Raw genomic sequence first — 26115 nt, forward strand, 5'->3', positions numbered from 1 at the left:
CCAGGAACAGCAGCGAAATGTCCCGTCCTGCCTATTTGGAAATGGGAACAAATTGCTCCCCCGCCTTACCTCGCCCATCGCATCCCATATATAGTCATATCTACGGTCAAATGGCAGGCGGCAGCGAATGGGAAGGCTGTGCTTCCCAAAAAGACCTGGGGGCAGTGAGAGAGAGAAAGGGGTAGGGACGAAAGGAGGAGGGAAAAAAAAAAAAAAAAAAAGTCCTTTCCAAAAAAGTATTGGATGTCTTGAGGAATGCAGTCAGCCCCCTGGGAAAGTACATATCTGTGAGGCGCTCCCTGCCCGCCGCTTGCACACGGCTGGCGCCCGGTCCCGCACGGATCAACCCCGCCGCCCGGCAGCTCCGCTCCGCTCCCCGGGGGCCTGATCCGGAATTGGGGCTGCTCCGCAACTTTACAAGCTTTTCTTTCGGAAGCAGTTCGTGCGAGGACGCGCCCTAGCCCACCGCCACCATGGATGCCATCAAGAAGAAGATGCAGATGCTGAAGCTGGACAAGGAGAACGCCTTGGATAGAGCCGAGCAAGCCGAAGCGGACAAGAAGGCAGCGGAGGAGAGAAGCAAGCAGGTCTGCACCGAGGGCCCGGGAGCAGCCAGCGCCGGGGCGCTAATCTTTCCAGACTATTCTCTTTTTTTTTTTTTTTTTATCCTCCCCTCTTCTTCCCCCCTCACCGTACCTTGTTATATTCCACCCCCGCGCCCCTGCAAAACTGGTTGAACTTTCCCTAAGGCAGAACTTCAGCCTGGCAGCCGCCGGCTGGATGTTCCCAGGGGTGCGGCAGGAGGTCCTTCCCCCGTCCCCACCATTCCAGCGGGGGAGCAGGGCCCTGGGACAGCTACGTGGCGTCTGTGCCTTTGTCACAGGGGGTCGGCTTAGAGAGGCTGCCCGGAGCACCTGGGCAGCGCTGGACAGACGTGCAGCGATTTGGCAAAGGACAAAGCTGTGTTCTCCCACTCCAGCATCGCTCAGCAGATGTGTCCGATTCCAGCTGCCCTCCCATCCTTCTCCGGACGCATATCCCACTTCTTTGTACTTCTCCAACCCCCCTCCTTTACACCTAGGGCTTTATTCGATTCGGGGAGGGGGACACATTGTTTGCACGTTTCTGGGAGATCCCGAAGGAGGAAGGAGAAAGGGAGAGTGGTTTATAAATTAATTTCACAGTTTTCTAAGCCAAGGGAGAAACATATTTGTTATATTTCCTCTTATGCACCTAGTTAGAGGATGACATTGTGCAATTGGAAAAGCAATTGCGTGTGACGGAGGATAACAGGGACCAAGTGCTGGAAGAGCTACACAAGTCTGAGGACAGCCTCCTCTCCGCAGAGGAGAATGCTGCCAAGGTATTGTGCCCTTGCTGCAAGCAAAGAGGATCTAACTGTCTCTCCTTCTTTCTCTCTGTGTCTGTCTGTCCTTTCTGTCTCTTCTGCACTCACACCTCTCCCTTTGCACGATCACGCTGCCTGCTGCACCTTTTCCTGCCCACCCTCCCCTCTCCACCACTTTCCACCCATATCCCAGCTGGAGGACGAACTGGTGGCTCTACAAAAGAAGCTGAAGGCCACTGAGGATGAGCTGGACAAATACTCCGAGTCCCTTAAAGATGCACAGGAAAAGTTGGAACTGGCTGACAAAAAGGCCACAGATGTAAGTTATCCCTTTCACCACAAGCCCTATAGAGAAACCACACACTGCCTCTGCTCAGGACAGCCTGGACTCCTACTCAGCAGTACTGCAAAGCTTTGCTGAAGGCAGGGTCCAGGCACCTCCTGCACAGGAGGTAGGAAACACATCACTTCCTCCCTGCATGAGGTTTGCACACTATCAGAGGCGTCTGATTTGGTTTCTGCTCACTTGAGATGTGCTTTTCATGTGTACTTGTCACTCTAGGTGTGAAAGTAAAGAAATTATGACTTATCTATTCAGGTGATGGGTGAAACGACTCAGGCTGGAGCAAAGCTGTCTTGATAGTGAAACAGCAGAGAGTTAATAACGAGTAGGTGCAGGAGAGGGAGATCCAGAAGAGCAAGGGCTGCTAGTTCTGTTTTCAAGAGAGCTGTTCCTAGGCATGCATGTGTTAGAACTGCTGCTAGATACTGGTTTGGCTCACTGGTCCTTGGGATAAAAGGTCCTCTCCTGCATTTTGGTTTTTTCCTTTGTAAATCAGTGGAACTGCTTCACTTGTCAAAGCAAAGTTCAATCTTGTGTGATGGAAAATTGTCTGGAAGATGATACTTGCTAGTTTTGCAGTTCAGAGGACAGGGATCCTGGGAGCAAGCTGGGAGATATATATAGCTCAGCACTTTATATGGTAGTCAGGCAAGAGCTTGTGCCTCTCCCAGGCCCTCATCCCACCCACCTGTCTGTCCCTGACATGCATTTAATGGATTGCATGGAACCATAAGAGTCTGTGCAGTTAAGGTGCTGCTCTCTATTGCTGCTGTTGGACAAGGCGATTTTCCTTGAGAAATCTCATGTCTGAATTACAGGATTAGATGAAACTACAGTATTTCCAAAGCAATGACCCTCCTTTTCCTATAGCTTAACTTTAAAAGTCAACCTCAACACCATAGTGAAAAGGAGTTGCCACAAATGAAGCAAGCAAAGTATCTCAGGGGGAAGAAGGATACTTTCAGAAACGGAAATGTTACAAACAGCTTCTCATGAAAGACAACTTGTTTTAATCTTATTTCACTTCTGAAAGGAATAAAAGATTAAAAAAGGATTAGCTTCAGTATGGCAATTAAGTTATATAGCTTTGAAAGAGAACTCAAGAACTTTGCAAACAGAAGTGTTCAAAGGAACAGGGGAGAGGAATCCATGTATAATGTGGATCAAATGTCTGCTTTGTGCATGGCTGCCATAGGAGAGGGAGCTTCCTAGCAGGACGTTTATTTAGCTTGTTCAAAGGAACTCCATATAGATGCAGGGGAGATATTCCTTATATGGAAAAGCATGCAGACTATTTGGAAATAGCTTGCCTAGGATGAAGGCAGGAAATGCTACTAGATTCCCGTTCTGAAACTAAGGATCTTCCTAACTGAGCTCCATGCCACCTTCCCCTGTTGGAAAACAGCATTTGGAAGCTAGTTTGAGGGGAATTTTATTTGCAGTCTTCCCTCAAGTGGAGGGTGGGAGAGCGTCTGGCTTGTTTTTATGGAGGAAAATGCCTTATTTATTTGTATGCATAGAATATGTCTGACAGTTTAGGGACATATTTCTTGTTTTGGCAATGCAGAGTATATTTGGGACATTGCAGTTGACCCAGAACTTGCCGTATTAGTTTGGATAGTTTCAAGCCTTAGGGAAAGAGCAGAGGCAGGGAGGGAGTGTCGGCTCGCTGGGATGGACTCGCCTTACACTGGGACGAGAAAATCTGACCTGTCCGGTATGACTCATGTCCCAGAAGCCAGGCCCATCCCCGGAGCCGCCCCACCTGAGAAGGGGGCAGCTGCAGCCCCCTGTCCCCTCCCCGTGTCTCAGGCGCCAGGCTGGGCGCAGCAGCACCTGGCGGGTTGCTCCATTCACTTTATGACGCTCATACGGGGCCGGTTTGGGGGGGAAGGTGGTTCTGGACCCCGGGTCCGGTCCGGTCCGGTCCGGGGCACCGCGCACGCTGTGCCGCCAGGGGGCGCTGCTGCCCCGGCACATCCAGCGGGACCGGCCGCGCTGCCGGCGGGACCGGCCCAACCCCGGCGGGACCGGCCCGGCCCCGGTCAGGAGCGGCCCGGCCCCGGTCAGGAGCGGTCCGGCCCCGGTCAGGAGCGGTCCGGCCCCGGCGGGACCGGCCCGGCCCCGGTCAGGAGCGGCCCGGCCCCGGCGGGACCGGCCCGGCCCCGGTCAGGAGCGGCCCGGCCCCGGTCAGGAGCGGTCCAGCCCCGGCGGGACCGGCCCGGCCCCGGTCAGGAGCGGCCCAACCCCGGTCAGGAGCGGCCCGGCCCCGGTCAGGAGCGGCCCAACCCCGGTCAGGACCGGCCCGGCCCCGGTCAGGACCGGCCCATCCCCAAGACTCTTGGAGCGGCCTCCGTCCCCGCCCCACTGCCAGCCCGGTGCCGGCGGCCCGGTGCCCGCAGCCCCGCCCCGCAGCGCTGCGGCGCGGGGGGACTTCCGGGGCTGCGGCGGGCGGTGGGAGGTGGCGAGGGCTGGGCGAGGCGCGGGCATGGCGGCGATGAGCTCGCTCGAGGCCGTGCGCAGGAAGATTCGCAGCCTGCAGGAGCAGGCGGACGCCGCGGAGGAGCGGGCGGGACGGCTGCAGCGGGAGGTGGACCAGGAGCGGGCGTTGCGGGAGGAGGTAGGGCCGCCCCTCGGCCCGGCTTGGGCCCGGGGCTTAGGGGTCCGGCGGGTCTCGGGGCGCGGCTGCCCCGCCTTCCTCCCCGGCCGGCCGGCGGAGTGCGGAGCCGCTCGCTCGGCCGCCGTGTCCCACAGGATGGTTGTTACCTGGCGGGCAGGGCCGGGCCGCAGCCCCGCGCTCCCCGCTCCGTAACCCGAGAGCTGCGAGGGCCGGGCCCAGGTGCGCTGCGCGGGGAGCCGGCAGTGGGTGTGCTGGTCAACAGCAAAACCCCGAGCTGGAATGAGGTTGGACTTAGGCGATATGTTTGAGATTACTTGTTTTGTATTAGGCTATGAGCAAGGTTTTATGGGGGTTTTTCCCCCCACAAGTCTTAGTTCTCTTATCCCACCTAGACGAGTTCGTCTGTGGGAAGTCAGCATGGCGACTGTTGGGAAGGGTGTAAGAGTAAACCTGAGGTGGCCCACAGTACCTGACAACACTGACAATGTACAGCCCCGGTGCTGTACATCTGTAGCGTGTATTGTTCATCAAAACTGCTCGCCAGCAGCGGAAAGGAACAGTAGGCTTGGTTTTAGGCAGAGGCAAGATCAGGTGTGAGCAGCATACGTAGCAGAGAGATGTAATTATGGGTGGCAATCACAATTAAAAAAACCTGATAGGGCTGTTCTTTGTCTTATCGCTGACCTTTGAGAGTTCCAGCAGCTGTAGCTTAATGTTTCCTGCTGTAAAATGTACAGTGTTCTTTGAGGCAGTTTCAGTGTCTTCAGTGGTTGCATAAAAACAAAGCTTCTGGAGTAATTTATTACAATAGGAAAAAAAAAGGTGATTATTTGATTTCTTTATAATATGGGCCTTTCTGCACATTCTGGGCAGAAAGTTCAAAGGAAGAACCTCATTGTTACTTGCAGGTGATCTTCCTTATGGGGCAAAATATGGCTACTTGTGCTTGTGTAACTATTGCATTCTTGCAGATCACTTGGCGTATCCGTTTTTTTCAGTGAAGAACCATAAGTCATTTCATAAGGGTTACTGTTTTAAAAAAACTTGTACTTGTTTTCTAACCTTTGTGGAGTAAAGGACACATAATATTCCTTCTTCCAGTAACATGTGTTATTCTGAGCATGTTAAGGAATTTCTATTGAAAAGGGAAGTTTTGCTGTTAACTTCTGTGGCAGAGGGAATAGTGCTGGAGGAGTGATTACAGCCTTCTGGTGAAGTCTTCCCTTATGAGTTCAGCTACATTGCAGTAAGGTTTAGGACCCTAATGATTAACGTTTGTCTCTTCCCTGCAGTTGGTTTATGTGGATGGTGTGGAATTCTGCAGAGCACGTTTACATGATATTTAAGTTTTTGTATGGAAGAGTCAGTGCTGGGATGAGTAAAGGCTGAAAACTGAATTCCCAGGCACATGTAGACATGTGCTTTTTCTGCATTGCTGGCTACAGATGAGGGGTTTTATTATTGCAGCTGTATTTCTGCAAGCTTGAGGAGGGAGAGCACTGCAGCAATCGAGCTGAGGTGTGACTCTGCCCCTTTCCCTGCATGTGACCAGCTAGGTTGTTATGGGAGGGGTTTTTTTTCTTCCTGTGCAAGGTACAGATACCGCAAACAACAAAAAAGCTACAGCTGTGGCCAAAACATAGCACAGCTTCCAGCTTTTGATTGTTAAACCAGATTGTTATAAGTTTCAAGGCTGTGATTAGCAGCCATTCTCTTAAAAAAGAATCTTCTGTTTTGAATACACACCTCTCAAGGGGCTGTTGGTAGTCACTTTTTCAAAAGGCATTTTTCTTCCTCCTTCTGGAAAACAGAATCTCCCTTATAATAGTGATAATTACCACCCAGTGGTGACTTATCCATGTCATCACTCATTGTGAAAATATGTGGTGTGTAAGTGCTAGGGCAGAAATGCAAGTTACGTTTGCATGGTAGCAGTGGGAGTGCCCCAAATGTCACTGGGGTTTTTTCCTTCCTTGCCGTATAAGGAGAGAAGTCCTGCTCTGCAGAAGAATAACTGGGGCCATATAAGGCTGGTTGGTAAATCCTTAGTGAGCTACTGGAGCAGGAAGTGAAAACTTGAACTTTAGTCACCCTGTGTTTTTGAAGCACATTTTATGCTCTTATCATGACAAGGAGTCTTGACATGATAATAATTAACTTGTAACACTACAAATTTCCCTAGGGTATCCTTTATGAAAGGCCATTTTCTTTCTTAAATCTGAAAGTTCAAATTTTTACTGTTTTCAAGCCAGAAGTCCAAAACCACAGGTTTGGAATAATACCGCATGATTACATAGCTAAATATTTTCTATTTTGTTTAATGTGGATCTCTAAGGATGAGGTCTCTTCTCCTTCTGTTTCTAATGTGTTCACTGCCAATGCATATTAATGTTCAAAGATATAATTGCTTCCCTGTTTATGTGTTACTTTCAGTAGTTCTAGCTGGACATCATTACTTTTATGTTAAAGGTTGTTTTATTTGTCTGGCCTGTAAGTAATTCTTTCTTGTGTTATCTTCTTATTGTGTAAAAAAAAAATCTTTGCTGTGGACAACTGTATCTAACTACCTCTGGTTAGAGAAGAAAATGTACCAAATTGATACTTTTGGTACTGTTTTTGCCAGAGGATTGGTTCTCCTTTCAACTAGACATCACAGGAAATTTGGGTGTGTACTTCCTCACATATAGCATATATACTTGGTGCTTAATATAGTTTTATAAGAAAATTTAATGATGAGGTTACCACAAGAAGGCTGTTTTAGAGCTTATTTTGCAACTTAAGCAAGTGTAGGTTTGAGGCTGTAATATATAAGAGCTTGTAATGATAAGAAGCAGATGAATTGCAGGTGTTGTACAGAAAATTAAGTGAACAGGTAATTCAAGAAAGGCAAATTTAGGGAAAGATTGAGGATGGAACTACGGGAGGAAAAAAAGATGTTTTAAGGGATTGCTGCCTGCACCAGGGCTTTGGTTGGTGCCTTTTTTGTCAACTCTTGCACAGCTTGTCTGTAAACAAAACTTCTGGGTATTTGGGCACTTCTTAAATGTTCTCATACTCCTTCTGTGTCAGGTGTCTCATTGCAAATGCTGATTCAGGTGGGTTTTACACTGAACCCTTCTTATGGAACTCAAGGAAATGTCAGGACAATTCTTACAAAATATGGTGAAAGGTCATAAATAAAGGAAATGGGGTAACAGAAGAATTGAGTAATTATTGTGTTGATCTGATTAGAAAAAGGGAAGGTCTGTAATAAATGCCTGCAAATACAATAACAGAAAATATTTGGGTAATGATGCAGTTCTTCTCATGCAGTTCTTCCCATGCAGTTCTTTCTAGTACAAATTGTAGTCTTTGATGTGCTTCATTGAAAGCAAGCATTAATCACTTTTTTCCTCTGTTAAGCAATAGCCTCACAATTCAATCATGTATATCTCTGTGTAATGGACTTTTTAGTGGATGAAGTCAGAAATTACAGAAGTGCTGTTAAATGGCACTAGCAGGTAATGGGGTAACCTTTTACAAGGGAAGATGTGTGCCTTACTATGAATTGATTTCTGTTCTTTCTGTGCTTAGGCTGAGAGTGAAGTTGCTTCTCTGAACAGACGCATCCAGCTGGTTGAGGAAGAGTTGGATCGGGCTCAGGAGCGCTTGGCTACTGCCCTGCAAAAGCTGGAGGAGGCTGAGAAGGCTGCAGATGAGAGTGAAAGGTGGGTGGAACCACATCTGAATGGATTGTTACCCTTATTACAAAGATCATAATTGCCAGGGTGTGGGTTAGGGAAGTAAATTAAACCACTCCTAGGTCACTGAACACGTGTGATCTGCTCTTCCTTTGCATACATGGACTTCAGTTACAGCTTGTCTGTAGAAATGTCCAAAATACCTGGGCTTGGGTTCTTTTTCAGTTGTGAAGATGAGATTTAAGTGTGGTAGGTCTTCTGATGTATCAGGCCACATCCTGGGAAAACTGCTTGGTCCAGCATAGACTTCTCTTATTGGATGACAGCTCCTTGTGATAATCTTGTGCTGTTGGGTGATTCTTGCTTTCGTTGTGGGTAGAAAATCTCACCTGGAGAATAGCAAAGTGCTGGAAGAGGCTTTGGTTCTCCTGTTGGCAGGATTGGTACCTGAAGGTGGTGAGCAAAGAAAAGAGACTGATAATTCCTTTAGATTTCCAGAAGTTCGTAATATAAGTTAGGAACTCAAGATCTGTAACTTTGGAATATCTTATACCTGTGATAGAACCTTTTATTGTGAAAGAAACCCACACATTCTGCATGTGTATTTCTATGTCACTAAAGATGCAGTCTGTTGAAAAGAAATGTGCCAGAGACTCACAGTGTGTTTTGAAGTGTTTAAGATCATTTTGGATCAGACATGTGCAACACATGGTGTTTCTTGTTATGAAGGATTCAAATTTTGCTTTTAGACAGCACAGAGAGCTTCTAGGGCTCTGACATTCCCAGGGGAATCTGGCCCATAGACATGATTTGTGTCAGCCCTGCAAGGGTTGTAACATGGTGTTGATGAGTGTAAAAGCACAGAAGTTTTCAGTCTTATTAGGTCTTTAGAAGCAGCACTCTTTGCTTACCTTTCTATAAGATGAGTTTTTCCTGCAATTTAAAATGAAAAAGAATTCTACAGCTGAACTGCAGTAAGAGCTAAACAAATCACAGTTTTTCTTCCTTCCTAAGACATGTTTTGTTCCTTGAACTTCTGAAATGTAAGTGCATGGGACTAAATCTATGGTGCAAAGACTCAACTGTGTGATGTGCTTCATTCACCTGAATACAACTGTCTGAAAGTTGCATACCACAAGAAATAGAGCTGGAGATAAACTGGCAAGCCCTGAACCTTGCATTTCCTGTTTTTCACGTTTTTCAGAGGAATGAAGGTCATTGAAAATAGAGCCCAGAAGGATGAAGAGAAGATGGAAATCCAGGAGATCCAGCTTAAAGAGGCTAAGCACATTGCTGAGGAGGCTGACCGCAAGTATGAAGAGGTCAGTTCTTGAGTGCAGGTCATCTCTTTCTAAAGCCCATTAGGTTGTGCCTGTAATTTTTGGTTTTCTCTTTTGCCTTTTAAAGTTCAAAAGATCACAAACACCACTCTTCACAGCTGTGGAAGGAAAATAAAGCACTCAGATAGCTCAAGGGACAAGGTGACAGGAGATCTGTGCTTAGATCCTTCACTAAGATGTTTGAGAATACTCCCTAAGCTCTTAGGGAGAGATAAATTTTTCAGGTGCCTTTTGGTGAATGGAAGGGAGGTCTTGAAAAATGTCAGATAACTAAGTCTCAAATTAATAATGAAGATATTACATAATCAAAACTCACATGTTGACCAGAAAGAGAATAGGCCTGGGTCTCTGCTTTGTAGGTTCTAGAAGCAGGTAGGGTGTAGTGCAGCAACATAATAGCCCTGATTGTCTTCTGCCTATCCTTGTAGGTGGCTCGTAAGCTGGTGATCATTGAGAGTGACCTGGAGCGCGCTGAGGAGCGTGCTGAGCTATCAGAAAGGTAAGTGTGGAACTGCCCTGAGATGTGTGTGAGGTGCTAGACTAGAACTATAACTGCATGAAACATTGGCAGCACACTGTGTGTTCAGCTCAATGCTATGTTTTGCTCATTTACTGTAATCGTTGAAATAAGTGGTCAGTGCCAAAATAAATGTGTTCCTGTGTATGTGCGCGTGTGTTTTGTCACTGCATGCTGTACCTGCACACTGATTTTGTGAATGGCTTTTGTGCATTTCATGTGTTCACTAACAGCCAAGTCCGACAGCTGGAAGAACAGTTAAGAATAATGGATCAAACCTTGAAAGCATTAATGGCTGCAGAGGATAAGGTACTGATACTAATAAACAGTTTTTAGGTTTAACTGCAACCCAAGTCTTTCAGCTTCCATAGTCGGTTAGCTCACTCAGTAGTAACAAATATGTCCTTGCTATGCTCTTTACTCTCTTTGCATCTTGCTTTGGTGGTTTTCTTTGGTCTCTTTTTTTTTTCTTTTTGTTTATTTATTGATTTTTGTCTTTAAAACTGATCTTCTGTGCAGCCAAAAGAAGCTGAACTGTCTCATGTGTAAAAGCTCTGTAAATGTTTGTGTGTAAGCCAAGAGCTGTAGATAAATTTCTTCTTTGTCATTGTCTTCGTGTGCACTTGAACTGGTATTTGGCATCACAAAGAGTTGCTTTTAATCTGTGATGGATCAGCTGCTTTTGAGGCCATTCTTTTGCCCTGTAATTGTTTTCATTTTTCTCTATCTTTTCCCCCTATTTTCTCCTGTTTCTTTTGCTTGATTGAATCTTCCATCCTCCCCTTTCCTGCCTTCCCTCCAAAATAACAGCAAATGTGCTGAGCTTGAAGAGGAGTTGAAAACTGTGACCAACAACCTGAAGTCGCTGGAGGCTCAGGCTGAGAAGGTAGGCTAGAGACTTATGTGAGAATGTGTCCTTTACACTGTCATCTGGCCAGTGGGGTTTTCTTTGTTTGACAATCACTTTGCAGCATTTCTTCAGGGCTGTTGTCAATAGAGGCATTTGGATTTACTACTCAATTCATATTTGACTCCTATTGGAAGGAGATTACATATCTTGTAGTTCCAAATAGGTCAGTATTATTTGGCCATGTGTTTTGTTGAGTTCTCTGACAGGATTAAGTGTTAATTGTAGAATGTCCCAAAGAATGGCATTGTGTACTAACATTAAATTTCTCCAAAAGACATTCCTCTTTAAAACTGTAGTACTAATTTCTTCTCAAAGTTCCCACCATATTGCACTGGAACATAAGTCAAGGGAAGTTTGACTCTTGTAATAAACCGTATTACCACAGCCTTCCAAGTGGAATTAATTCTGTTTTACCTATAACAATTTCTTGTGTACAGATAATCTATTAGTAGAGTTTCCAATGTGGGGGTTTTTTTGTATATTTAGAATACCCATCTAATACCAGTGATCCTCTTTCTAATTACAGTACTCACAGAAAGAAGACAAGTATGAAGAGGAGATTAAAGTTCTGACTGACAAACTGAAGGAGGTAAAATTAGAGTCATTCTTTGCATCACATCTTCCAATGCACCTTTGATTCTTTTAGTATAAACACTACTTTGATGCCTTAAGAATGAACATACCATTTTTGGAAACAGTTTAATGTTAAATATCTCCCCTAGAAATTAGTTTATATTAGCCTTATTATTTGCCTCCTCTCACTGTACTTTTTTCCTCATTTGAATTACTTCTCCCCTACTCCTAAGTACTGTGTGTGTGTTTCCTAAAGTAGTCTGTGTTTGTCCTGACTTCAGGCTGAGACCCGTGCTGAGTTTGCTGAGAGGTCAGTAACCAAGCTGGAGAAGAGCATTGACGACCTAGAAGGTATGGAGGGGTTATTTTTCTACTTACTGTGAAATACAAATCTCTTACTCTTCTCTTGTGTGGGGCTTTTTGTTGGGGTTTTTTTAATACCCAGTTCTACTGGGTTGACTTGTCCAACTTATATAAATGGGTCTGCCTAAAGAGCAGACAAAATATTTTCCAAATGAAAGGTACTGATAACTTAAATGCTTCAGATGAATAGTGTTTTGCTCTTGCCTGTTACTTTTTCTCCTATGTTCTCAAGACTCCTTTCATTTTTTGCTTTATTCTCTTCTTTTTAGAAGTTTAGGAGTATATAAATGTTGCAGGGTAAATGATCAGATGACAAGTGTTATTATCATCTCAGTAAAAAGCTGATGAAGAGTTGCATTATGTTTGCAGTATTAGGAATGTAGCAAACTAACCTAATTTATTACTGAGAAAAGTGTGGGCTGGGGCAGGCATTTTGTGACATAGACCAGTTGTTGGGTTTTGGTAAAGTTAATAGATTGTATACATAATCAGAAGGACAGCTGATTTAACTTCAGAGGGTTTGTTTGTAAGGTTCTGATGAATCTATCAGAACTGCAGCAGAGTAGTGGAATGTGCTTTCTGCCTCTGGAGAAAATAATTCAGTAGGACTTTTTAATTTGAAGTTACATGGAATTCACTATTTAGAGGCATTACACTAAGTGTAGGATTTGAAGAAGCTAAATTGCATGGCATGACAGGCTGGATTCTGCATGAAGGCCGTGAAATGTCTAAGTAGCTGCTGAAATTTTATGATCCCTGACTCAGGAAGGAAGCAGAGAAGAAACGTAAGTGTTTAGAAGGAACAAAAATTGCTGTAAGAAGCTGAGTTTGACATCACACAAAACAGAGTGTTTTTTAAGAAAAAAAGGTGGTAGAAAATGGTAACATCTTCCTTAAGCCCCATTTTTTGATCTTTTCTCCCTAGCTCCTTTGTGCCCTCCTAATTAAAACAAAAAAGTATTAAAACAAAACTCCACGGCAGTGAAACATGGATTTTTGCTTCTTTTGTACTCTTTCTTTCTCGGTTTTCTGTATATCACAGGCTGCCCCATTGGCAGTGGAGTTAATGAACTTACATAGAACTGTTCACTGTTTTCTTTCTTTTATTCTTCTCTAATTTTGTTTCATTTTGTCTGTCGCAACACTTCTTTCTGTGCACTCTTCCCATTTCCTACGGCTTCTGGATGTCACCACCTTCACCTTCCATCCCATGATCCTGCTTCATTTCCTTGCACGCCTCTGCCTTCCCTGGGGGAACATTAGATGAGCTCTATGCTCAGAAACTGAAGTACAAAGCCATCAGTGAGGAGCTGGACCACGCTCTCAATGATATGACTTCCATGTAAATGTCTTCCCAGCTTGTGCCTGCTCCTGCTTCCCTGCCCTCACTGATAGCACACTACCAGCCTTGTGAAATGATGCTCCCTGTGTGGTGGGAGATGCTTTCCTTTAGACAGAATAGGTGTACAAAATACCATGAACAATTGCTTTGCCCTGGCAAAGTGTGGGTGAGTGTTGTGCCAAGCCTGGTAAATACTCATGGTGATTTTGTAAGCTTGTGGTTACTCTTTGATTCTGCGTCTGCAATCCTTGTGTCTTGTGGTTGCCCTTTGTTTGTAGCTCTGTGTTTATCCTTTCAGTTCACCTCTGTTCAAACATCATCTACCAGGCTTTTACAAAAGAAAATTGCTGTGGTACATGTTGTATTCAAAGTGTATTTCTTCGCCTGTTGTCACAGTTTTTGCTCTGGCAAAGTTCCTGCAAAAATGTCAGAGAAATTTAGATTTAGTTGTATTCTCTATTAATGGCAGTAGAAAGCATTTATCTAAATTTCTATAACAGCTCTGAAAATTTCAACTGTTGTCACTAAATTACATGTGTGGAAATGGATTTAAAATACCTTGTCATTTAAACCTGTAAAGGCAACAATTGAATTGTAGGTTGCTTCTGCGTATTTTCTGGATAGCAATAGTAATTTTATTTGCATACACCAAAAATGTGGTAATACCAACTCTAGTCATAAGGAGAAGAATAAAGAGTGGCTGGAAAGGAGAGAATCAGCCAGCTGTAAGGTGTGACTTGTCAGTGCAGTGTTTGACACAAACTGAGTCTTGTTCCACGGACTCTGAACAGAGGTCAGCTGTGCTGCCTCCACCTTCCCATGCATGAGCTCTGCAGCAGACATGGGAAGGGGGAAGAGCTGTGGCTCTCAAGGGCAGTGTTTAGTCCCAGCATTCCCTTTTGGAAGCCTAAACATGCTTTCAACAAGACATAAGGTTTGCTTAGAGCTTGAAATATATTTTGTGTCCACCCATATTTTAAATGTTTTTTCCTTCATGTTTTTTTGTCCCCATGTCTGTTCATTACTTTCCTCCATCTCTTTACCAATAGTTTAGTCTTTACTAAATGTTGCCTGCTTTGTATGCTTTGATTTTTTGTTTTTAAATTCCTTCCCAACATATGGTTTTGTTCAGTGGCTTATCAAGCAAATTGATTTCTTTCTTCCTCCTCTGTATACAGAGATTGCAATATTTCTTCAATTTTGGATATTTCTAAGTGCAAAACAGACTTAAAATTGTACTCTGCTGGTACATGAGGAAATGAGTGTATCATTCCAGTCCCAGCATGGTGTGCTGTTTCTCTAGCACTGTCATCTCAGCATGCTGGGCTCTGCTGTGCCATTGCTGCTGCTTTGGAAGCCTTTACTGTACCTTTTTTTCATTTTCTACCTTATCTCTTTTTCTTTTCATGCAGATAATTTTCTTTGCTTCAGTTCTCCAAAGACATCTTCATTGGGTTGGATAAAACATCTTTCCAAGCTTTGGATGTTTCATGGGTTCATTGTCCTGTCTTCTAGCTTAGTTGACTCTTCCTCTATCATCTGTCTCAGAACATGCTCTGTTTGTGCTCTGCTGTACAGAAACTACATTTCTCAATGTAAAATAAATATCCCAGCTGTATCCCTTTTGCTATTCCTTTGCCTTTTATTTATTTAAATAACTATTTAAGTTATTAATAAAATCTGTGCTTTTATGCCATTAGGGATTCCATTTTTTGGTGTTTTCATTTTTTAGCTGAAAACACTTTTGCCTGAATGTTGACAATGCCAAGCCAGTGAGTGCAGTGTGTGGGATGGTGTGAAAACTGACCAATTATTATCTTAGTTTTTTCTTAAACTCTGCTGCAGATAAAATGACAAATAGATGAAATAGGAATTTTTCCAGTTGTTATTGTTAGGACAAAATTTGCCAGGACAGTACTTCCTTGGGGTCACTTGGTCATGGGAGCATGGCTGAGAGAGCAGTTACATCCTTGATGAAACCAGATTTTTCACTTTAAAGCCTGAAATCTTTTCCTAGCTTTCTGCTGAAGACTTCTTACCTTTATTTAAATGTGTTTGTTCATTAACTTATATATTTGAGACAGATTTAAAGAGGCAGCAGCAAAAACTTTAAATTCTTTTTTTCACCCAAAAGTAATCCTTGAAATGTCTTGCGAAAAAGTTTTCTCTCTTCCACACCTTGGTTATTCAGCAGAGATGATGCTTGCTAACATTTTGGGATTTTTACAATATTTTTTTCTTGAGTGGCATGATAGGATTGGAAGTTCATTCAGGACATTTTGGTAGCTTTCCACTTGTGTTTAGCTCAGACTTGTGAGTTTGAACTGCAGAATCATGAGAAATGTTTCAAAGCTGGAGTAGGAAAGTTCTCATGATTATACTATTAATGAAATTACTCTGCTTCGAAGTGGAACATCATGGATTTCAGATTTCAGCTGATTTGTCACTGTCTAATTAAGGATGGAGCATTTAATACTGACATCTTGTGCTTTTTTTGTATTGTTATTTGCAGCTAGGGAGTTTATTGCCTTATTTTAACTTTATTTACATCACAGTGAAAGAAGTTATTTTCCAGTTCACATGAAAGTGAACTGTAATGAAAGTAAAAACTGGACAGATTTCTGGTGATGCTGTAACTGTATATTGCTAAAGTTCTGAAGTCACCAAAGCTAAATAAATTGCTTATACCATAGCTGAATTGTAATTTTTAATTTGGAGAATAATGGAAATGTCTCTAGTTCAGCTTCAAGATTATTCAACAGTGCAGTCTAAACTAGATTTTCTCCCCTCCTCAAAACTTGTTTTCCAAATAAGCCTTGAGAATGGATGCATTCCCTTCCTGGCCTGCCATCTGTGGATAACTTTGGCATATCCCAGTTTTCTGCCTATGGCACATCCTAATGTTGCTGGCTGGGGGGAGAAGCCCAAATACAGGACATGTATCAGCAATCACAGATAGTTCAAGTAATAAAGTCCAGTAACTTACTGCTCCTCAGCTGACATACTGTAAGCAGCTGTGTGTGAAGGGTAACCAAATAGAATGGGATATATAAAAGTTAACCAAATATGATGGGATAAGCATTTGTAAAATAACTGAGGCTAATAACTTCACAAATGCAACAGTTAGAGGGAATGTGTTCAACTGCAATTTGTCATCTGAGCCAGAGTAAAATATGCTACAGCAATTCCAGCTTCTTAATCTATTGTGTTTTGTTTCATTGTTTTAGAGGAGTTTTTTGTCCACTCAATTCCTTGCAATACTGGTGTTCCTTAAGAGAAGTAAACAAAAAAAGCAAATTCCATTGTAGGAATCTGTCAGTTTTTGACAGTGATTTTAATGATCAGTATTAAAATTTTGCCTTTTGTATCAGTCATACTTGATCAGCTGCACACTGAAGGATGGCAGGTTGCTGAGCAGAGTACTGGAAATGGGCAGGGCAATGTAGATCTCCAGGCAGAATTCCTGGGTGGTCCTGCTGCACTGATCTTCATTCCAGGGAGCTGTTGTGGCTCCCCACTCCGATGTGGGATTGTAGCTGCCCTGTGTGGCTGCTTTTGTGCCTGAGGCTTCTTCACAGGAGTGCAGGGCTCTGGGTTCTGCTGAGCAGAGGCTGAACTCTCTGCTCAGCTGCTGGGGCTCCTGCAGAGCCTGGCTCTGGCTGGAGCAGATACACACATGGCCCATGGGGAATCAAGGGCTCACTCCACAGGGAAGGGCTTTCCCTGCTCTGCTGGGGGATTTAGTTGTTTGGGAAGCTGAGAAATACTGCAAGTCTCTGCCTCAGTCAGAGAGGAGATTTCTGTGATGATGGTGGTGAGCGTAAGCTCACATTACTTATTTTTGAATAACAACTATATACACCTTGCCAGACAAAGTGAAATTTTAGTTACTCTAAGGTTTGGGGTTTTTTTCCACATATCATTATCTTGATGAGAGGGACATGATCCATTTGTTACTGGTGCAGGATGAGAGCTGTGAAATGTGCCCTGGCTTTCCTGAGCTAGCTGTGGGAGTTTGGGCTGGGGAGGAAGCTGGGAGGAGTTGCTCACCATACAAGCATGTCCTGCAGACCAGCTCACTGTGCAGCTTTGCCTTGTCCAGTGCCTGCAGGGGAAGAGGATTCCTGTGGAAGCTGTTAGGCAGCTTGTGGAAAATAATTAGAAACAGTCATTTCCTGTAGGGGAATAATCTGGGATCAAGAGGTCAGGAGTGCAGTTAGGCTATTGGGAAGAACATGGACAATTTGAGAACACAAGATAGTCAAAAGCCATTGTGGAATGTTTTTTTCACTGCAGAGCAACTCTCACTAAATGTGCTGTCACAACATGGCTGTGGCTGTTCTATTTCAGCATGAATTGTCCCCTCTGTTTTTGAGCAAGGTGTTCCATCCTTCCTTTTCATTTTCACCAAATGTGAGTCTGTTTTCTTACGAAGTAAAACTTGGCAATCTAAAGGTATCAAAATGTGTTGATTCCAGTAACACAAGTGTATTTTCCTGTCAAAAATAACATTTTAGCCCATCAGATTTCCTAGGAAAGAAGTATGAGCTGAGTCAGACCTGGTGGTAGTTGCCTTAGAGTATCTCTCCTGTTTCTTATGCTGGCTGTGGTGCAATTGCATTATCTCTACTGGCAGATGAGATTCCACCACACTTCAAATAGTTTACAAAGAAAAATGGCACTCAGTAAATAAAATCAGTAAACAAAATAAACAGTAAACAAACTCTTTCACAATTGTACAGAAGACTGAAGCAAGACTTAGTATTTCTAGGCACATGGCTGCAGTTCTTCCATTTCTGTTCCAGTTTGTGTCTCACAGCTGTTCCCCACAGCAGAATTCTTAGCCAGTTCTTCATGTGGTACAATAGCTGTTCCTTGGAGTAGCTATTTAATTACTAGAGTTCTAGAAACAGAGGTAAAATGTTTCTCTCTATGTTACTGAACTGTCTGTCATGTGACCAGTTTCTTTATTAACTCTTATTTAACTGTTTTCTCTGTCTAATCTGTCTTCATTCTGCCTCTTTTTTCCCTTCTAACCTGCTTGCTGCCTGTACAGACCAACTCTACCAGCAACTTGAGCAAAACAGCCGCCTAACTAATGAACTAAAGCTGGCATTGAATGAGGATTAAACTTTAGTGTGACTATATTTTTAAGTTGTTTGAAACAACTTCTTCCAAATTTCCATAAAGAATGAACCAGTAAATGTAAAAATCAGCAAGAAGCTTAGAAATGGATATATTTTTTTTTTAGCTGTTGATTCTGTGGTAAATTAATGAAAGAAATTCTCAGTTTCTCTTGGGAAAATATGGAAATGCTTCTTCTGGATGAGGCTTTTCATTAAGTGTCTACACACCCATTTTGGAGGAGCACTAAGCTCTTCTGCTGTGCAGTAGCTTCTTTCTACTTAAGAGCAGAGCTACAGCATTTTGCTAACAATATCCAAAAAGTAATAGCCTGCATTGCAGAAAGGCACCCATTTTATCCAGCAGCATGAATTGGCCCTAAGGTTTTTACCACAGTGAGAGGAAAATATTCACTAGAATTCATATTTCTGTATTTCAAAACCAGCTTAAAGGATACTTACAGCTGTTTTGTCCGGAGACTTTGATGTGATAATTTTGCCTTATTATGAATTTGGCTTGTACTTGACATTTAAAAAAAAGAATGTGAGCTCCATCTGGCAATACCCAATCAGTTTAAAGGTATGCTTGCATAGTATAAAATTAATATTACTGGATCCCAGTAGGATGCACCACCAGAACATTATGCTTATTTATTGTATCAACTACGTGTGTTAAGTGATTGTCCTATTAAAATGTGCATGCAACATAAGGCTACTAACTTTGAGTTAATTTATTTTCTAAAATAAATAAGTTTCTTAAAGGTCACTTCACTGAAAACTATTGTAGTTGTAATTTGTTTGTTCTTTGTATTTTTGAATTCTATGAAACTTTAATTGTATATCTGCAAAGAACTTATTTTTTTTATTGCCTACTTTATAGGAAAAAAAACCCAAAACTAAAAAAGGCACTTATTATCTCACATACCTATAAGGAAAGAGCTTCCAGAACATTGTGTCTGTGTTGGCAGTGCATTTTCTTAACAAATGCAGCTGTAAACAGTTCTAAACTTGCATTACTTGCTGTTTGTTTTATTAGTTTGGAATTCTCTCTGGTTGTGTTATCTGGAAACATTGGTATTTATGAGCATGCACATTTCTTAACTTTCTAAACCCTCTGAGAGAAGTGATGATTGCATGCCTTCATGTTCTGAGAATCAGTGTCTCCAAAGAACTGCTATTCATGTTTTAATTTTCTAATCCCACAACAGAGAAAGTGGCGCATGCCAAAGAAGAAAACCTTAGTATGCATCAGATGCTGGATCAAACTTTACTGGAGTTAAACAACATGTGAAAACCTTCTTAGTGGCAACCACACTATTTGTTTTATTATTCTTACACCTGCTTGCCGTGGAGCCCCATAAACATGTCTTTATTTTAGTTTCACCACAGTCACAAGAACATCTGCTAAATTATCAAGCAGGGGTCAGGGAAACACCAAAATGGGCAAGCCATATGCGGGTTAAGTGACATTACATTCTGGGTTAAACGTGCCATTTCCCAACAGAAATGTTACCTACACTTTGTAGAGAGTTCAGCAATTCAGTTTGCTTAGTCCTTGAAGAATCCTGGCTGTGGCAGAAAGTGTCCCACCTCAAGTGCCAACTACAGTTTTTACACGAGAAGAATGATTCATGTTCAAGAGAGATCAGGTGGAAATGGTGCTATTTTCAACAAAAGGTTCTACTTGAAGTCTTTTGTTTGATATCAGACAAGTCAGGAGTTGTCCAGCACATTAATTTATTTTTATCATAACTTGACTGATCTGTGAGAATTTGGACTTTCTGTGCCTTCTAATTCAGTAAAATGAAGATATATAAGCAGTGGAGACAAGTGAAGGCTTCTGAAGGTTTTAAATTGTATTCTTGCAACTCAATACAGAAGTGTAGGTCAGCATTTCACCTTGAGTTTTCATTCAATTGTATTTTTCATGTTGAAATGAAAGAGTCAATAAATTCAGGACAAAACATTAATTTGGAAGAGATTGTGTTAAAATGTATTTTATTTGTGGGGGATTTGGGGTAGGGGAGGAATTTTTAAACTGATATTTGCCTCACTTTTTTCACACTTTCTTTGAGCAGTCTTAAAAGTATACCTGTATGTAAACATTGTATAATTATATGAAATAAAATGCACATTTTAGGACACTTTTTTAATTTTGTTCTCCTGTGGTTTGTTTTTCATCACATCAGTTCCCTGTGTAAACTCTGCATGTGTGCAGTGTCTCTCATTGTGTGAAGCACTGTTAACACACTGGCTCTCGGTCTTTTCTGTGTTGTTAGGCCAATGTATAGAAATGTGCTGGTTTGGACAGATGTGGATCTGCTCAGAGGGCAGGAACCTGTCCCTGTCACTTGTCTGCATGCCCAGGTGTCTGCAAGATGCAGTTATCCCCTAGTAGATGACAGAGCTTTCCAGAATTACTTGTCATTGACCAAGATGTTTTTGGAAAGACCATTGCAGAGCTCCCATAGACCTCTTTGGGAAATGAGTCCTGAAGGCCACGCCCTTGGAAGCACTACAATCTATGTGTGTGTATTATCTGGTAATATGTGCTCATTTACTTCAATACTGTGGTGAACCTTGGAAAATCATGTCATGTTCATAGGAGAACTCAGCTTTTCACTGCTGGTTGCTAATTTCTACGTATGTAGGTGTCTTTATTTGAATTGTGAGGTCTGTCAATGGGCAGCTTCAGGACTTAAAAATAATTTTTATTCCTTCTTTGCAGTATATTGCTGAAAGCTGATGCTGTCCATCCCTGTAGCAGCAAGGAGCTTGATAGGAGACAGGTACAGAAAACCTTTGAGATCACCAAAGAATTTCCATTAGTGCACTCTTAGCAAGCAGCTGAAACCAGATGAGTTTATGGGCTGCTGCTGTAAGCTGCTAAAGGGGTTAAGCATATGTTGCTGGAGATTTTGGTCTCCAGGGCTGAGCCCCTTGGGATGCTCCCTCAAAGGGGAGTTTCCCCTATCTCAGTTCTGTTTCAGGAATAATTCTCCAAAGACTTGTTTACTTATTTCTCACATTTATTAATATATATCAAAAGACTAGGCAGGTCTTCCCCAGACTTTCTGCTCAAGTTCAACCCACCATTGCCTGGCTCAGATTGGCTTGAAAGGCACAAAATGGCCTGAACAGCACAGCTTTTTTATCTTTATACTTATTCTTACCCAATTAACTATAGACACATAAATTATTTTTCTTAGTGACCCAATGACCCAGCACCTCTATGCTGCACTGTGGCATTTTCTATCCAATCACCTATCACTACCCAAAAACCTCTAGAAGAAGAAGATGAAGAAGAAAGAAGAAGGAAAAGAGACAACACCCTAAACCCTCCATCTTAATGCACAATAATTTCAGGATAAGTGCAAGTCAGAGAGAGGGAAGATGTACTGGTACAAGCCTGGCTTTTTTTGATTCTGTTTAAAGGGTGGATCATGGTAACACTAAAAGCTTCTGTGTGATTTATTGGCTGGTGCCAAGTCATCCTAAATGGAGAGGATTAAATCCGTGCCTTCATGTTTCTCTTGTGATTTTGGGTAGCAAAGTACGTGTTACAAGGCTCCTGCAAGGCCTTAGCTTGTACTGGAGACTGACAGATAAAATTCCAACCACATGGTACAAAGTTACTCTCATCTCTTGCTCCTTCCTTGCTTAGCTCAAGGATGAAGTGTCAGGTAGCTGAGCTCATAGAGTTCAGGTCCCCACGTATGTGTGGCTTCACTGGTGCTGCTGCAGTCAGGAGGACTCCCCATCATGAAGTTCTGTGCTGGGAATTGTTTGTAGAGTAGGGCCCAGGGTTACCCAGAGAGCTGGAGGCTGTGCAGAACAGAGGAGCTCTTGGCACTGGGCTTCAAGTCTTACCCAGCCAAGTGTGCTGCCACCTCCACTGCATTGCTGGTGTGGTCCCTTGGTGTGTGCTTGAGTCCTAAACAATGTGTCTCAGTGAGGTCAGAGCGGTTTTTTGCTGCTTAAAATTGCTTTTCAGGAGACCACAAACTGCTTTGTGGTTTGGGGAACCTGAGTTCAGCTCTCACTGTGTAAGGTTATGAGAAGTCTGTGGTTTTCATATCTCTTAATGGTATGTACCATTAACAAGGCAAGCATGTGCAAGTAAGGAGATAAGAATTGATCTGAAAAAAATATATTTACAGAGTAGACTTCCCCAAAGTGCACTGTTGCAGGTGAATAGGCAAATAAAAGCTTTCCAGTTTCAAGGAGAGCTGAATGGAGCAGTGAACATGATGATGATGAATCACACCAAGTGGCTTTTTTGCCAACTAGCAACAGACACATAAATACACATAAGGGCGTATTTGCTGGAGCAGGAAAATTGTTTTTACCATATCTCATAAGCCACTACCCTTCATGGGTTCTTTAGATGCAGTCTCTAATCTGACAAAACTCAGTGAAACTACAAAACACTGGCTTGCAAAAACAAGTAAGTTGAGCCCAAATTTAACCCCATTCTAGCAAATTTGCAGCTACTTTGCTATTTTAACTAAAAATTTGTTAAATCACAGAACCCTGCATCGTTCAGCCTTCCTCAAGATGTATGTCCTGGTTTGGAGAGTTACTCACCCTTTCTTTTAATCTTTTAAAAATACATTTGGCAGTTTAAAATGTATCCTAATTGTACAGCCATGCTATGTAATTGTCTGGTTTGGTTTTTGAGCTGACCTCTCTCAATGAAATGAGTAGTTGTGAGAGCACCAGAACTGGCAAAACCTGCATTCTTGCAGATTCTTGTCTCATGGTTGGCTGTAAACTTGGAATGAATTCTTTCCCAGATACAGAGACATTTGTGTTGTTTCCTGCTCCCTCTTGGGATTTCTGTGATACTGAATAATATACAAGGCATGCTGCAGTGTGTGCTTTCCTTCCATCATGACCCTCAGAGTCATGTTCTATCTTAATGGTTCTTTATGTTCACAAAAGTTGCAGGAATGTATGTTATCTTTTAGAGTTCTGTGTGGTCAGTCAGTTCAATCAAGAGTTATTGAATGGGTGAGAGATAAGAAGGAAAAAAGGAACTTAGATTAGGAAACAAGGCTAAAGCAGTAGGCTGCACCTATAAAGCACTGCCTCAGCTCTGGATCTGTAAGGTATTATGTGTATTAAATGCTACTCAAAATCTGGATTAACTATACTGTTAATGTCATAGGAATATCTATTACACTGAGCTGTCTATAACTGCTGCAATGTTCATTAGTTGCAGCAAAAGAAGAAAGTGGTTAGCCAACTAAATTTTAAAACCGGGGAAGGAGACACTCTACATGACTCAGCACATAGAAAAATAGAGTGGTTTTTTTCTCAGGTGTTCTCTGAGTGGGCTTCTTTTAATAATAAAACAGCAACATCAGTGAAAGATTAAATGGGAATTGAAGCAAAAAGGTCAAAGCAGAGGAAACAAGGATAATGCTTTTTATCTTCATGGAGGATTTTTTGAAAATGCACACAGGAATAGTTCTTTTAATAGAGGGAAGCTGTATAACTTACTGACTTCAGTGTGTGTTGTGTTCTTTCCAAGGTACAGAGAATCTGTACAAGCTTGCATAATCATCTTGGCTTCAGTCACAAACCCATCTAGTTTCTGTAAGTCAGAGCCTTGCCAGTTCGTGAGCTGCACCTGAGAATTGCTTAAATGCAGGATGCCTCTCAATGCCAGCAGCTTAGTGAGCAATCTCGATAGTCCAGATGGAAACAATGGGAAACAGAAGCAGATAGAAGCATTACAGACACATAAAAACTCCTCACTTCTTTCCATTTGTTATTTTCTGACTCATGATGCACCAAAATAAAAGGACATTCCATAATATTTTGGGTTTAAGTATTATGGACCTTAAGGACACCACAGCACTGGCTTCTTCTTTTTTCTGGTTTGAGGAATAGCTGGATAAAGATTAAACAGCATCTTTTTCATTAAAAACAATAGAGCAAAGACACACAAAAACCCCAAGTCCTGTAGACCCAGCTGCAACTGCCAGAGCCACATGTCATAACACACTGACACACAGGGTTGTGAGAACATTTCTCTGTTCTTCACAGCAAGACTATGTGGATCATGGATATAAAGGGCTGATACATGTTGAAGACCATGATCCAGCAAAGTATTTTGAATACCTTCTATTCCAGAGCCTGACTATGATCTGCTTCTTGGGATTGTTCCTTTCTTTGGTGTAGTTTTCATTCTCTGCCCTGAGACACAAAGAGAAATGTCAAGGAAGAATCCATGTGGTCTGTCACAGCCAAAGCTCATGGCAAACTGCTTCCTTGGCTAAAACCTGCCAGTGCTACACCTAGTGAGAGTTGGCTGTGCCACTGATGGAAATTATGCAGGTCTGGAGTTTCTACAGTTCATTTTGTGAAAGAATAATCAGGGTGGTGCAACTGCAAAGCTCTGGTAAGTTGTTTTAACTTGGGACACATTGGTATTGATATTAATGTGGAGATCAGTGTGAGTTTCCAGTTTAAAAATAGAACATTTCTTTGCAGGCCCAACTGATAGTTTATTGTGTTTTTCTTGACAAGGATATTAGTTGGAGAAATAGCCTGGGAAAATGCTTCAAAATCTTTCTTGTGTTATGTCTTTTTGCAGCCAGCAAGGATGAGCCTGCCAGACTTCTTTCTACTTAATCTGGATTTCTGTGCTACTTCCTCATTTTTTATTGTACACATGTAGACTATGAAATAGGATAAAAGGGTGATGTAATTTCTGCAGGCTGTCCAGAAAAAAAAAAAAAGTCTGGAACGTGAATTAGGTGAGAAAATAGGAAGGGAAACAAGAAGATTAGAATTGCACATGGGGGCTAAAGGGCAGTTGGGACGGTACAGAGAACATGAAAGTGATCTGCAGAGGGAGAATCCTCCCCTCTAAATGCTGCTGTGTTCTGCTTTGTCCTGCTCCTACAGCCTCCACATGTCTGTGCAGCCACCACATTCCTCTGCCACAGGGGAAGATTTATGGCAAGGTCTAGGTAACAGGAATTCTTTGTCAACCTCGCCTGGGTTTAAAGTATGCAGGAATTTTTTCTGTAAAAATCCTTTCAGTGGTTATTGGCACTCTGGCAGAATCTGGGTAAAATTTCTCTCTGCTAGGATTTCATTATCAGTTATCTTAACCAAGAAATGACAACACTTCAAAAAAATAAAAATAAAAAATGCAAACCCACCGTTTTTTGCTGCTTGTCAGCAGGTAGCAAACATGTAGCACATCTATGTGTGCTTTTATTACATTCACATGTTGCTGTATCTAAGTGCAAGGCATTTCCAGGAAATTAACAACTGCTGGAAAGGATTGTGGATACAGGAGACAGCCCAACAGATGACCCAAACTGGCTGCAAGTCCTTGGGAGGTGCTCAGTGCTGAGACTTACTGTCATAAATTGGAATGAAAAGCACATGAGCTGACGTGTCTGTGTGCAGGAGATACAGACATTATTGCCATTGTGAGTAATTAAGTTATTGACTCCTCCCTCTGCATCTCCTTCATTATGTGCTGCCAGCAGTAGGAACACTACAGCTGGCAAAATGACTGATAGGAAGGGTTTACTCTAGATCCATTATATTTGTGGATCACAAGCTTTTAACAGTTTGGATTTAATTAAAGAAAAATTATAAAATCCAAGTTTAAATTGAGTGCAGATTGTGTAGGGATTTGTGTCATTTCAGCTAAGCTGTTTTAAAGATCATTTTACCAAACCACCCAGGTGCATGTGCAGCTTTGGCCATACACACATATGGAGTACATACAACTAAGGCTTGCCTGTTTGACTAAGCCTTAATCAAACAAACAGTTCCATTAGAGCAAAGTCTCAGCGCTGCAGAATTGAGCTTTAATAGCTATTGCACAATGAAAAGTTCTCTCTGATGTCAAAGCTGCTGGGTCTTTAGCTGCTGGGACATTTGGTATGTAGGTTTAAAAACCAAACAGCTGCCCACTGTGAGCAG

The 26115-nt window shown here is 42.5% G+C and overlaps 1 protein-coding gene across 8 annotated transcripts; it reads left to right on the top strand.

Annotated features, from left to right (window-relative positions):
* Window positions 1–261: 261 nt before the first annotated feature.
* On the top strand, window positions 262–20312 carry TPM1 (tropomyosin 1). Of its 8 annotated transcripts, none has more exons than XR_009278502.1 (10): window positions 262–587; window positions 1542–1667; window positions 7885–8018; window positions 9196–9313; window positions 9760–9830; window positions 10659–10734; window positions 11285–11347; window positions 11613–11682; window positions 12958–13202; window positions 14449–14654. XR_009278502.1 is itself a non-coding variant. In XM_058847378.1 (10 exons), the coding sequence occupies exons 1-10, from the start codon at window positions 474–476 to the stop codon at window positions 14450–14452; spliced, it is 855 nt and encodes a 284-aa protein (XP_058703361.1). In that variant the 5' UTR covers window positions 262–473; the 3' UTR covers window positions 14453–14654. The 8 variants fall into 8 exon arrangements, 6 of the variants coding, with proteins under 6 accessions (XP_058703361.1, XP_058703362.1, XP_058703365.1 ...); XM_058847378.1 differs by having other exon boundaries at window positions 12958–13036; XM_058847379.1 differs by lacking the exons at window positions 12958–13202; window positions 14449–14654 and adding an exon at window positions 19368–20312.
* The last annotated feature ends 5803 nt before the right edge of the window (window positions 20313–26115 follow it).

The sequence above is a fragment of the Poecile atricapillus genome, chromosome 11, assembly GCF_030490865.1.
Source record: "Poecile atricapillus isolate bPoeAtr1 chromosome 11, bPoeAtr1.hap1, whole genome shotgun sequence".
NCBI lineage: Eukaryota > Metazoa > Chordata > Aves > Passeriformes > Paridae > Poecile > Poecile atricapillus.

What these genes read in the sequence shown, in the direction of transcription:
- TPM1 (XM_058847382.1), top strand. Translation starts at nt 474, where the DNA reads ATGGATGCCATCAAGAAGAAGATGCAGATGCTGAAGCTGGACAAGGAG. An exon ending in TGGAGGCTCAGGCTGAGAAG is followed by an intron (nt 10,735 to 11,284) that starts GTAGGCTAGAGA and finishes TTCTAATTACAG; the next exon opens with TACTCACAGAAAGAAGACAA. An exon ending in TGACTGACAAACTGAAGGAG is followed by an intron (nt 11,348 to 11,612) that starts GTAAAATTAGAG and finishes TCCTGACTTCAG; the next exon opens with GCTGAGACCCGTGCTGAGTT.